General features: G+C 43.0%; 1 protein-coding gene across 1 annotated transcript in view; it reads right to left on the minus strand.

The window, feature by feature from the left end:
* The window catches only part of LOC311330056 (transmembrane protein 255B), a gene marked incomplete at both ends in the record, with an annotated part of 40334 nt that overhangs the window by 7501 nt on the left and 19212 nt on the right, over positions 1-13621 (minus strand). Inside the window, 2 exons of the mRNA XM_084462017.1 lie at positions 11356-11515; positions 13400-13485. Coding sequence (XP_084318143.1) covers positions 11356-11515; positions 13400-13485 — 246 coding nt within the window. The remainder of the gene's footprint in view (positions 1-11355; positions 11516-13399; positions 13486-13621) is intronic.

Raw genomic sequence — 13621 nt, forward strand, 5'->3', positions numbered from 1 at the left:
CTGTGCCGAATCAGTATGCCAAATTTCATAACTTTCTACCATACGGTTCTATGGGCTGCCATAGACTCCAATGGCAGAAGAAGAAGAAGAAATTAAAGCTGCTACGCAGCGATGAGGCGGGGCCAGGCAATTTCCGACAAGTTTAGGAGCAATAAGCGAGCGAATAGGAGGACAACAAGAAAGTTGACATTCCAATGTTAATTTTGTACATTCGTATCGTAAAACATTTGTAAAACATTTTGATGCATTGTAAGCTCGAATTTTTTAGATAAAATTCTGAAAAAAATCATACTACATCTTGGATATGTGGCCAATGTTGTCACTTTTTAATAGGATGATCAGACATTGATTTGGCAAGAATTAATAGGAACTATATACAGAACTGTTAACAGTAAAACTTTTTGATGTGCTGTGGGCTCTATTTTTCATATTTCAAAAATCTGTGAGGATCGTTTGGTAAGGACAGTCTGAAGATACAGTAGATCAATTTTGGTGTCAATTGAACAAAAAATGTGGGAGGAGATAGGTTTGATAGGTTTTACAGGTTATGAAGAAATCAGAGTGATGGACGATGGATGTTATGATTTTTTAAAGTTTTAAACTTTAGACTGTTGCTGTAGCGCCACCTTCAGGTTTATTGACCTACAATGCAGGTTGAGGACTTTGGGTATAGTACTGGAGCTATGTGCAAATTTTGGTGATTTTTGGGCCACGGGAAGTCAGACTTCAGTGGAAGATGGAGAATAATAATAATAATAGTAATATTAATAATATAGGCAAATACAATAGGGTTCCGGCAGCTACGCTGCCTGGCCCCTAATTACATTGTCCTCTCTCCCAGACTTGATAATATCGTGTACTCCAGAGGAGGCTTGTCCATTGAGGCAGGGGAGGACAGTCCTCCTCAGTTTTTGGAGAGAAGAGAGGGATTAAAATATAAATATATGAATTTATTTATTCATAATTAATATTATCGCAGTTGTGTTAATAAAGCAGGTTTTCCCTATGGATAAAAACCCATTATTTAAATTCTAAAGCTCCAACAGTGACTTCTGTGAATGAAATTCAAGTCTCACCAATGTGTTTTGTTTTCCTACTTGACTGTTGTTCTAACTTTGTAGTTCGTTCCTCTAGAATCAGTCTGTTAAAACTACAAATTGTTCCTGTGTGACATCACTTCCCTGTCCTCTTAATCCTGAAACTGAAGCAATTGAACGAAGGAAAGAAACAAATCATACACTGAATACTAGGTTAGCTTGTACCACAGTTCCTTAGAGGAATTCTATTATTTCTGGGGGGAAAAAATTGTCGATTGCATCGTTAAAGCCTAACAGAATTGCACCCATAGGGCTGAACTTCAAAAGCGAGTTAAACAATTTGAAGTGACCTCTTCAATATGTCACAGCATGTATTGAGATTTTCAGATAAACACACAGATTAGGACAAATTAATGATCTAAGCCTATTTATGAGATGTGAAATTAAGGTTCAGAGAGCCATTCCAAATGGCATATTTTTGATCTGTAGGGAAACTGCTTATTCAACTTTAAATTGCAACAGTGTAATATGGATGTTATCTTGCTCATTTAATTCCCATGATTCAGAAGCGTGATCACACTCAAATGCAGGTAATTCATCAGCAATCAAACTCTAGACACCATAGAGCTATCTCAAATTTTCAATTTGTTTCCGGTATATTCTTTCTCTCAACTGTCTTGCAAAGACACGAACGCATCATACAAAGTAATTTCAGCCTTGGCTAAAGAAGTAAATTACATGAAAAAGATTGTGCTACAAAATAGACTTCCCTTAGAGATAAAACACTGGCTATATCTGCTGTTCGTTTAGTTCAGATCCAACTGCTACATTGAGTTCCATGAAGCAAACAAGAAAGGTATTCAGATCTTAAATAATGTTCCTTAATGGAATGCTTTTTCAAGTCCTGGATATTCTCAAATCTATGGTTATTTTCATCATTATTATTTTTTAAATATTCTTAAGTGTATGTTTAACTGCTGTTACAGATATGCCTATGCTGCCTTAATGATTATAGAAAAAGTTAAATTTAATATTAATTCAATTCAAGACCTTAATGAAGTCTGTGCCATTGACATTGGGGATTTGGAATATTTTGATACATAATCTGATGTTTCTAATTTGAATTTAAGGGTTTTCCTCTAAAATAAAGAAAGAGTTTTTTTCCCACTCAGTCATGAATATACTGTATGAAATGTGTATTAGATTAGTAATCATGTTATCTTTTTACCTTGCTTATGCCAAATTTTGTGAGGAGTTTTGGTACATGGTTTGCATGTGGAAAGAAAATCTTGAGTTTGTTAAATAACCTTGAGTTTGTTCATCTTTATTATTAAAGATGGGTTACTTCCTTTCCATATGTGTAGAATTAGGTTTTTACCAAATCGTTTGATTTTATTATACTATTTCATAATTTGATTATCCACATTGTTGATTCATTCATTTTTTATAGTTGTGGATATTTAAATTAAATTAAATTCAAGTCTCACCAATGTGTTTTGTTTTCCTACTTGACTGTTCTGTTTTTGTTTTCCTGTTGACCTACAAACTAACTTTGTAGTTTGTTCCTCTAGAATCAGTCTGTTAAAACTACAAATTGTTCCTGTGTGACATCACTTCCCTGTCCTCTTCATCGTGAAACTGTGTCACTTCCTTTTTCACGTTATAAACTATCGCTTTCGTTGCCCAGTCACTCACTCTTGCCTGGATTCACTTCCTGTGCATGCAGTCCTTTTTGCAAATCGTAACATAGAATAAACTTATTGTCTTTGTCTGAAACCAGCTTGACCGACCACTCAGCGTGTTCTTTGAAATCTAAATTAAACCATCCATCCATCCATCTTCATCCGCTTATCCGGGGTCGGGTCGCGGAGGCAGCAGCTCCAGCAGGGGGCCCCAGACATCCCTTTCCCTAGCAGCATCAACCAGTGCAGTAAAGCGACTGCAGAACCGCACCAGCTGCTCCGATTCTCCGGCCAAACTCCCTCTCCATGGTTCCCTCACTCGTGAACAAGACCCCCAGATACTTGAACTCCTTTACTTGGGGTAAGGACTCATTTCCTACTCGGAGTGGACAGGCCACCGGTTTCCTGCTGAGAACCATGGCCTCAGATTTAGAAGTGCTGATTCTCATCCCAGCCGCTTCACACTCAGTTGCGAACCTATCCAGAGAGTGCTGGAGGTCGCAGGCAGATGATGCCATCAGGACCACATCATCTGCAAAAAGCAGCGACGTGAGCCCCAGCTCACCGAACTGCAAACCCACCTCCCCACGGCTACGCCTCGATATCCTGTCCATGAAAATCACAAACAGGATTGGTGACAAAGCGCAGCCTTGGCGGAGGCCAACCCCCACCGGAAAGGAAGACGACTTACTGCCGAGGACCCGGACACAGCTCTCGCTCTGGGTGTACAGGGATTGGATGGCCCTAAGTAGGGACCCCCTCACCCCATACTCCCGCATAACCCTCCACAAGACCTCTCGAGGGACCCGGTCGTAAGCCTTCTCCAAGTCCACAAAACACATGAAGACAGGTTGGGCAAACTCCCAAGCCCCCTCCAAGATCCTTGCGCGAGTGAAGAGCTGGTCGGTAGTTCCACGACCAGGACGAAATCCGCATTGTTCCTCTTCGATCTGAGGTTCGACTATCGGCCGGACCCTCCTTTCCAGCACCTTGGAGTAAACTTTCCCTGGGAGGCTGAGTAATGTGATGCCTCTATAATTCGCACACACCCTCTGGTCCCCTTTTTTTAATATTGGGACCACCACCCCAGTCTGCCACTCCTTTGGCACTGACCCAGACTTCCACGCAATGTTAAAGAGGCGTGTCAACCAAGACAGCCCCTCTACACCCAGCGCCTTCAGCATTTCTGGACGGATCTCATCAGTCCCTGGGGCTCTGCCACTTTGGAGTTGTTTGACTACCTCAGTGACCTTCTCCAAGGAAATTGACGACCCCCCATCATCTTCCGGCTCTGCCTCGATCGTAGAGGGTGGATAACTCGGGTTCAGGAGTTCCTCAAAGTGCTCCTTCCAACGCTCAACAACCTCCTCAGTTGAGGTCAGCAGTGTCCCCTCCTTGCTGTATACAGCTTGGATGGTCCCCCGCTTTCCCTTCCTGAGGTGTCTGATGGTCTTCCAGAAACACTTTGGTGCCGACCGAAAGTCCTTCTCCATGGTTTCTCCGAACTCCTCCCACACCCGCTGCTTTGCCTTAGTCACAGCCGAAGCCGCAGTCCTCCGGGCCAGTCGATACCCTGCAACTGCTTCTGGGGTCTCCCGGGCTAACATATCCCGGAAGGCCTCCTTCTTCAGTCGGACGGCTTCCCTGACCACCGCTGTCCACCACGGTGTCCGAGGGTTACCGCCACTTGAGGTACCTATGGCCCTCAGGCCACAGCTCCCAGCCGCAGCTTCAGCAATGGAGGCTTTGAACACCGACCACTCATGCTCGATGTCCCCAACCTCCACAGGGATGCCTGAGAAGCTCTGCCGGAGGTGGCAATTGAAATCTCTCCGGACAGGCTCTTCCTCCAGACGTTCCCAGTTCACCCTCACTACACGCTTGGGTGCAGGGAGGCGATCCTCTCGTCCACTGGGGTGAACTCCAGCACAGAGGCGCTCAGCTGGGGGCTAGCTAGTATAGCCACACCTGCCTTACGCCTCATACCGTGAGCAACTCCGGAGAAGAACAGGGTCCAACCCCTATCCAGGAGTTTGGTTAAATTAAACCAAGTAAGATTTTTAATTCACACATCTATAACATGTAGCTGGAGCTTCCATAGATATCTATGGAAGGGAGGCTAGCTTCCCTTAGGGCGGGTTCTTTTCTATTAAATCAATGTAATGCCTTTTGTTCTTGCTAATTTGTGATTGGCCAAAACGCTGAAAAATTACCGCAAGGGAGGCTAGTACTCCGGCCCTGTCTGAACAGGTCAGATATCAGATATTGACATTTTGTTAGTCCAATCACATTCAAGATTCCAGATTTACCACAGTGAAGGCCGATTGAGTTGGCGTTGATGTCTGTGTTTCTCTTCCCTGTGCCATTGGAGACTTTTTGTGTGTTCGTAGCTCCATAATATAATACATACGAAAGTATTATGTGACATATTATACATCAAACTGTTCGTCTATTTGTCTTGATTCTAGCCATCTAAATATCTAAGCTGACATAAATATTTTTTGAGCTAGAGCCGTCTGAACACGACAGTTCCACTGGCTGGCTATTAGGCAGTAACATTAGCTACTGTACGGGGGCTACGAGGTGCACGTCAGGCTACGGCATAGGCAGGCACGCAGATTGGCTGGAGGTGCAAACTGTCGGCAACTCGTCCAAAACATATCTAGAGACTGGGTTGCAACACCGTATCGGAGAAATCCACAGCCTGGCTCCTGCTTCCATGAGAATTGATCGCTTTGCGGTGCTTATTCCTCATCCAGTGATGGATGGGTGGATGGAAAACCTTCAACTGAATGTTCATATTGTTCTGATAATTGTAGGCTATAGCAACATAAGAGTGGCAGCTTTGACAGCAACCGAAATGAGCTAATCCTATAGCTGTACCATTGCTAGCTAGCCATGAGCGAACTGTTGGATACTGCATTTGCTGTGAAACGAATTCCATTGTCCATTTGTCAAATCTATTTGCCAACAAACTGTTTGAGAGCCAGCACACCTCAGTGTCCCCTAATCAAAAACATTTTTCATATATCAGCTAACCTCTCCAGCACCTCACCAATATCAATTATTTTCTCTTTAGAGAAGAGTACAATCCATTACAACAACTATTGCTTTCAATAATTTTATTGTTGTTGTGTAATATTTTATCATGAATATGATAAATAAATTCTGCATGTAGTTAAAGAAAGTGTAATTCAGTTTTTCATATGCTAAAATTGACTGTAAATCCACTTTAAAGCTGATATTTCAAATAATAGCTGACTGAGGGAAAGTGCGCCCATGGGCAGTTCGCCTTTCTTCCTCCTGTCCTCCTCAGTTTTTTGAGTCACCAGCCGCCACTGGTGTGCTCTCATGATCTGCACACAGTTAGCCTAGCTAGCTCGATACCAGGCTAACGTTACACCATTTGACTCCAAACAATGAAAGCTAGATTCTGTTGGCCGAGGGGAATCCGATGATGTCCACATCTAAACATTTGATCAATTTTACTAACCGCTAGATCAACGATAAGCCTACCAATGTCCTTCACTAACTTCACATGCATCTGGGGTGAGGCTAACGTGTAGTTGTTAGCTAGCTAGCATTAGTACTAGGCTATAGCCTAGACAAAGATAAACAGCACAATTACTTACACTTCTTGCATGATTTCCGCGGACAGTAGTTATAGCTTTATCATCCAGGTTGAGATGACTTGAAAATGCTGCATTGTACTGACCCGGGTTGACAAAGCAATCTGGCAAAAAATGGTGAGCACAGACCAACAGCCTTTTAGGAACTTGAGAGGGTACGTCACCATCAAAATTAAACTTAATCCACTCAGCTCCTCTGTCCACTGAGGTTGGGAGACGATGTAGCAATTTATGCTGGTTATTACACCTAAGAACAGAGCATTTAAGGTATGCAGACATTATGCTAGCTTGCGAGGCCAGCAACACTGCGAACCTTTATAGCCAGGTGAGGCAGGTAGACGGAGATATTCAAACGAGGGCGGGATTATTATAATGAGTCTAAGCTTCTGACGTCAGAAGCATAGATCGAATTGAGTCGCCTGCTGGGAGCTGGGTTTTCTGCATTTCGCCAACCACAACAAAATGAATGGGTTGTCTTACCTGATCGTTTGTGTATTAGTAGGGTAAATGGTAAATGGTAAATGGACTGCACTTATATAGCGCTTTTCCACCTTAGCGGCACTCAAAGCGCTTTACAATAGCCTCTCATTCACCCATTCACACACACATTCACACACCAATGGCGGTAGCTGCCATGCAAGGTGCTAACCTACTCATTGGGAGCAATTTGGGGTTAGGTGTCTTGCTCAAGGACACTTCGACATGTGGACATAGGGCCATCAGAGACTCAAATGTATATGCAAAAACACTGAAAAAGGGCGTTTTGCATTTGCTGTGTCCTTTAAACTGTGGCCTCATTTTCGACGTACCTATGATGTTTTTGACTGATGGAGATCATTTTCAGTTAATTCCATGCTGTAGATAGCTTTGGGTCATTTCAATTTCCACTGGTGGCTAATGCTAGTGCAACCCTATTAAGTCACATTAGCCTGTCCAAAAAACACCCCCAAACACTCAAAGCACACCCAAAAACAAATTAAATATGAGAAAAGTCTCTCAGGATTCTTTTGTGTCTATTTAGCATCCGATTTGAATTCAAACTATCGTGTAATCCGTTCTGGTTTGGGGACCTATATTATTATATGTTCTAGCCGGATCTTACTGAGTGTTACTCCACCTGTCGACTCACAGACAGAAATATAAGTTCCACAAACCAGAACAGATTACATGATAGTTTGAATACTCCACACTGACTTTTCTCTTCACATAGGTATGGCAGTTTCTGAGGATCAGGGAAATTAATAAACTCAGGATATATATTATTTATTTTATCAAAGAAATTCTCTCTCAAATCTTTATATTCCTCACAGTGTAGTGGGATTCTGTCTCAACATTCCCTTCTCTTTCAGCTCAGTCACAGCCAGGCCAACATGTCTAGTGGAATTGATAATCAAGCCTAAATATGTAAAATGGATAAAGAAGTGGGTCTACTGTGGGTCCATGGATAAAGACGTGGGTCTACTGTGGGTCCATGGATAAAGACGTGGGTCTACTGTGGGTCCATGGATAAAGAAGTGGGTATACTGTGGGTCCATGGATAAAGAAGTGGGTCTACTGTGGGTCCATGGATAAAGAAGTGGGTATACTGTGGGTCCATGGATAAAGACGTGGGTCTACTGTGGGTCCATGGATAAAGAAGTGGGTCTACTGTGGGTCCATGGATAAAGACGTGGGTCTACTGTGGGTCCATGGATAAAGAAGTGGGTATACTGTGGGTCCATGGATAAAGAAGTGGGTCTACTGTGGGTCCATGGATAAAGAAGTGGGTAGGCCTATACTACAACTGCTAAGGGGGAATTAGAGATCAGACAGTATTCACTAGGGGTGTGATGATACACTAATCTCACGATACGATACACGATATTGGGTACACAATTTATTTGCATGCATATGTTTTCCCACACATCATGTTTGGTTTGGAAGTTCAACTCCAACCCAACTCCAAATGTCCCTTTAATGATATCCTTTCATTCACAAGCTGTGCAAGAAGTAACTAGCTTGGTCATTTTTGGTCATAACTAGCTCATTTTGTTTTATATTGTTTATTCATATAATTCATATAATTCATATAACATTCTTTATAACATATATTATATATCTGTACTATCATAAAATAAAGCAATTTTTCATCAGTTGATCAATAAATCAATCAAAGACTGCTGCAGATTTACTAATACAGTGTGTGTGTGTGTGTATGTGTGTAGGCTCGCTGGGGCGCCGGCGTCAGCCATTAAAACTCTGGAACTTGTCCAGAAAGCTGCTGCTCGCCTGGTGTTCAACCACCCTAAATTCTCCCACACAACTTCCCTCCTCCGTTCCCTACACTGGCTCCCTGTAGTGGCTCGCATCCAGTTTAAAACTCTGGCGCTAACCTACAGGGCAATGAAAGGAACAGCCCCCTCCTACCCCCAGGGCATGGTCAAACCCTACACCCCCTCCCGACCGCTACGCTCTGATACCTCAGGGCGACGGGTTGCCCCGTCACTCCGAGGCTCCTGCGGTCGATCGACACGGTCACGGCTCTTCTCTGTCCTGGCCCCGCAGTGGTGGAATGAACTGCCCACTGATGTCAGGACAGCAGAGTCGCTGCCCATCTTTCGTCGCAGGCTCAAAACTCATCTCTTCAAGAAGTACTACAACAATCCTCCCGCCTAAGCACTTATTGTATTTTATTGTATTATATTATATTGCACTGTACTTTAGATTGCTATTCTTGCAAATTGCCTTCAGCACTAGATTATGCTCTTAGTCACTTGTTTTACAGAGAAGATGCACTTGTGAGTTCTGGCAAGTAGTAGTACATTGGCTCTTCCTACGTTAAATGCAATTATTGTTAGTCGCTTTGGATAAAAGCGTCTGCTAAATGACTGTAATGTAATGTAGGCTAAAAGTGTGATACGTTTTCAATCTGTACATGGACCAGGCTTTCCAAGATAAATATTTTGAGATTATAACCAATTTAGGGTACAGGTGTAAACTCTGCATTCTCATATTTGGAAGCCTGGGCCATGTATATAAGTACACCAGGAGTGGTCTGAACATGGCTGGCATGAGAAAGAGCAAAGCCAGACAGCTTGGTGAATATTGCTCTGTTTCAGAGCAATATAGGCAATATAGGCAGCCTAGTGGCGTGGAGGAGAAGGTGCTGTGTGTGAATCCTAAGTTATTCCGGAATTGTCTGTCCCTATTATATTTGATCCCTATTATATTTGATCCCTATTATATTTGATCCCTATTATATCTGATCCCTATTATATTTGATCCCTATTATATTTGATCCCTTGGTGTTGTAATGTCATTTGTGGAATCAAATGCGTGTGTGTGCATGTGTGTGTGTGTATGTGTGTGTGCATGCATGTTTGTGTGTGCATGTGTGTATGTTTGTGTGCGTGTGTATGTGTGAGTGCATGCATGTTTGTATGTGCGTGGGTGTGTGCGTGTGCATGCATGTTTGTATGTGTGTGTGTGTGCATGCATGTTTGTGTGCGTGTGTGTGCGTGCGTGTATGTTTATGTGCGTGTGTTTGTGTGTGTGCATGCGTGCATGTTTGCGTGTGTGTGCGTGTGCATGTTTGTGCGTGCGTGCATGTGTGTGCATGTGTGCATGCGTACATGTGTGCATGTTTATATGTGTGTGCGCAGGGTTGGGAAGGTTACTTTTAAAAAGTAATCCCTTACAGTTACAAGTTACTTGTGAAAAATTGTAGTCAGTAACGTAATCCGATTACCACAATTTAAAAGTAAAGTAAGGGATTACTTTCAGTTACTTTTGGATTACTTTAAATAAAATGTACTGTGTATTTCACCAGATATAAAATGCATTGTGTATTTCACCAGAAATCCTACATTATTTTTCTGTGTTCTAGAGCTGACAACATAGCTAAACAGCAGTTGCCCAGCGCCCGCCCAGTTAGAGCAAGTGTTAATGCCAAGAGGTTAGGGTGCGTGTCATCTTGCCTTGGCTAGTTAATTACAGTCTGCAAAACACGACACTCGTTGCTAATGTAGCTACGTTAGGTGTAAACGTCGGAGCGAGCTCTAAACTATTCAGCTATACATCTTGCCAGTGGACACACAGCCTTATATATTATGGATAAAGCACCCACTGACCAGTTTTCCCAGGCAGTTTGTTATAGCTCTTGAATAATGGTGCGTTCGTTTATAACTGGGAGGTGTCAAATTGCGATTTGCTACTAGGAATGATTAAATAAAACGCTGCATAAACTCGCACTTCCTCGTCGCAAATTCGGATATGTTTCTCAGCCTCCAGTTGCCGGCTGGTGTCAATATCATATCATCATCGTATCATTCGCTATAGCTCGAATGAGGTTTTCTGGTTGAACATTAGTGCTATACTGTAGAAGCCTACTGCTAGCTAATTTAGCTGTCAGTGGAAGTAAGGTTAACGTTAGCTACCCTAACGTTTGACATTAGCTAACGTTAACTTACCGGCAAATGTTTTTTCAGGTTGGACATTGAGTCCTTGGCCGTCGAGGCAGGTGGCTGGGAGGCATAGTGTACACTGTGCTGTAATATTGTTGTGGTTCTGTGACAGGTAAATAAAAAAAATGCTGGTATTTCCAGGATTTTAATGCACATTGCGGTATTTCTGCCATGATGCCCGTGCTGCTCGCTGTCTGTCTGGCAGCTGTGGTCCAACGAGCACATCAGTGGGAATCTTGTTGGCGCGCTGCGCGCAATTGGTATTACTAGCCTACTTCATTTTCTTTTTTTTTTAAGCTATTTTGTAAAACTGATGAGGAGGCGAGGGGTGATTGTAATCACGCCTGTAATCCCCGTTACTATGCAAATGTAACTGTAATCTAGATTACATATTTTAAATTGTACTGTAACGGATTACAGTTACTGTTTTTTTGTAATCTGATTACGTAACGGCGTTACATGTAATCCGTTACTCCCCAACCCTGTGTGTGCGTGTGCATGTTTGTGCGTGCGTGCATGTGCATGTGTGTGTGCATGCATGCATGTGTGCATGTGTGCGTCTCACCAGGTCCTTGACGCTGCCCAGCACGGCCGTGGTTAGGATGCCCATGATGAGGGCGGCCAGGTTGAGGCTGGTGAGGACCCACAGCTGCACGTACAGCCACATCACGTCCTGGCAACTCTGCACGCCAACAAACTCGTAGTAGTTGTTCAGGTATCCCCCACTGCAGGACAGGACAGAGGAGGAGGGCGCGGCACGGCCCGCTGCTTCAGTCCCTGGCATACTCTCAGGTGGACAATACAAGGTGCTACCCATGTACAATAAGCAGGTGACAGAAGCCATGTTTCCATCCACTTGTCAATCAAATTGTGTGAAGATGGCTAAAAATATTAATGTGAATGAAGCCGGTGAACGTGCCTTTCTATCTAAGAGCTTTAAATCGGAATTCATTTTAACGGGGTTCCACATATGCTAATTTAACCTACCTTCTATCTCTACCTTTGGTCCCGAAAATGTGTTCTATAATGTCCTTTGGTCTGAATAAACATGTATTTATTTATCAGGGCTATTTTAGTATCCCCCCCCCCCCACCCAGGCTGAATTGACATGATTCAGAGTATGCTAATTATTTATTTAAATTAGTTCCCGCCAGGTAATGTTACCGCCCACTTTGCTGTTTTGAAAAGATGGCAGCTAATTTGGTTCCTTACGATTTTGACCCGCCTAGCGATCCAGAAAACGACAACCACCAGCCGTTAGGGTTAGGGTTGCCACCAGGTGCATCAATCAAATGCATCGATTCTATTGACAGGTGTCATTACAGCGATGCGAGTGCAATTTCGAAACAGGATGATGACGTTGCACAGAAAAAGGTCTATAGCTTACCAGCAACTTGTTGGCTAATGTACCCGAGCCTTTTTAGTTAAACCAGGAGGCTAAAATATCAGTCACATAGGCCTAACGTTATTACCAAAATAGCAAATGGCGAGCCAACTGTAAACAATCTAAGTGCCTGTTAGAATAATACTAACGTTAGCGCGCCGGCTACAACAGCCACCATCCACACACACAAAGCACAACTCGTGGAGTTTGGTATTTTTGTACTTACAGTTTCAGCGTCTTCACGAACAGTTGGTATAGCATCGTTCCTTAGAAGCAGGAACTTTGCAAGTCCTTGTTCAAACTGGCCGAGATTTATGAACGATTCGCGAGTAAAGTGCGCAGCGCACACTAAGACTGATTTAGGAAGGGTTTCGGGAATATTACAATTATAAATAAAATTCAACCACTTATCCTTTCTTTCATCGCGTGGGAGGGAGTGGAGAGGCTTGTTTGTTAGAGAACAGCCAATGACATGGCACCGTTTACCAAATTTAATGTCCATCCTCGTAGGACAGACTGGAGACGCGAGGCTAGGTAAATGATAAGGTGGCCTACGCAACAATCTAAATATGCTAATCAGGGGCGAAGTATGCAAATTCTCAAAAACATGACGTCAGGGCCACCACTTCCGGAAAATGAAGCAATTGATAGGAGGGGGGAGGGGGGGAAAGCGCTCACGGGCAATACAGAGAGAGCAGCGAGTGTTAGGAATTGGGACTGGGCATATCAGTAAGACTCTCAAAAACCGAAATGAGGGTGAAAATTTAGCATATGTGGAACCCTTTAAATCTAAGAGCCTTTTATCGAACGAGAAAATCCAACGAGATCGACAGTACAAACTTTTTGTCGATTTTCATGACTTTTAATAGAATTTTACTGTTTCCATAAGGCATTTTTAATTTGATTTGAACTTAATTCAATTTTTATATTTTTTTAAGTTTATTTCAGGGACAACATACAAATACATTAGTCTCCTTAGAGAGAAGATGCATTTTACTAGATTATAGCTTTTGCTAATTTCCATCTCCAGTCCCATATACAGTACATACAACAATATAATAAAAATGCAATAAAACATGCATTCGTACAATACGATGAAAACATGCATTTACATATTAAAACACTACATTACAGATTCCATGTCATACCCCTCCTTCCCCTCTCAACCCAAGATATAAAACGTGTGGATGGAAACATGGCTAGAGAGAGGCGGGGTCAGGCTCACTTGGCACAGTCATAGAGGTCACAGCAGTAGCAGGTCCCACTCCGAACCTTCATGGTGCAAGACCCTACCAGGCCCCGACAAGGAACCTGTCGAGGACCATACCGCTCAGAACTATCAGACTTGAGATCTCCACCTCAGAAAGTCATGACACACATGAAAACTATTACTAGAACAGCGCAGAAAAACAAGTGCTGGAAATCAGAGCTGCAGCCTACATCTCCA

This window comes from Borostomias antarcticus (assembly GCF_949987555.1).
Source record: "Borostomias antarcticus genome assembly, chromosome: 1".
Lineage (NCBI taxonomy): Eukaryota > Metazoa > Chordata > Actinopteri > Stomiiformes > Stomiidae > Borostomias > Borostomias antarcticus.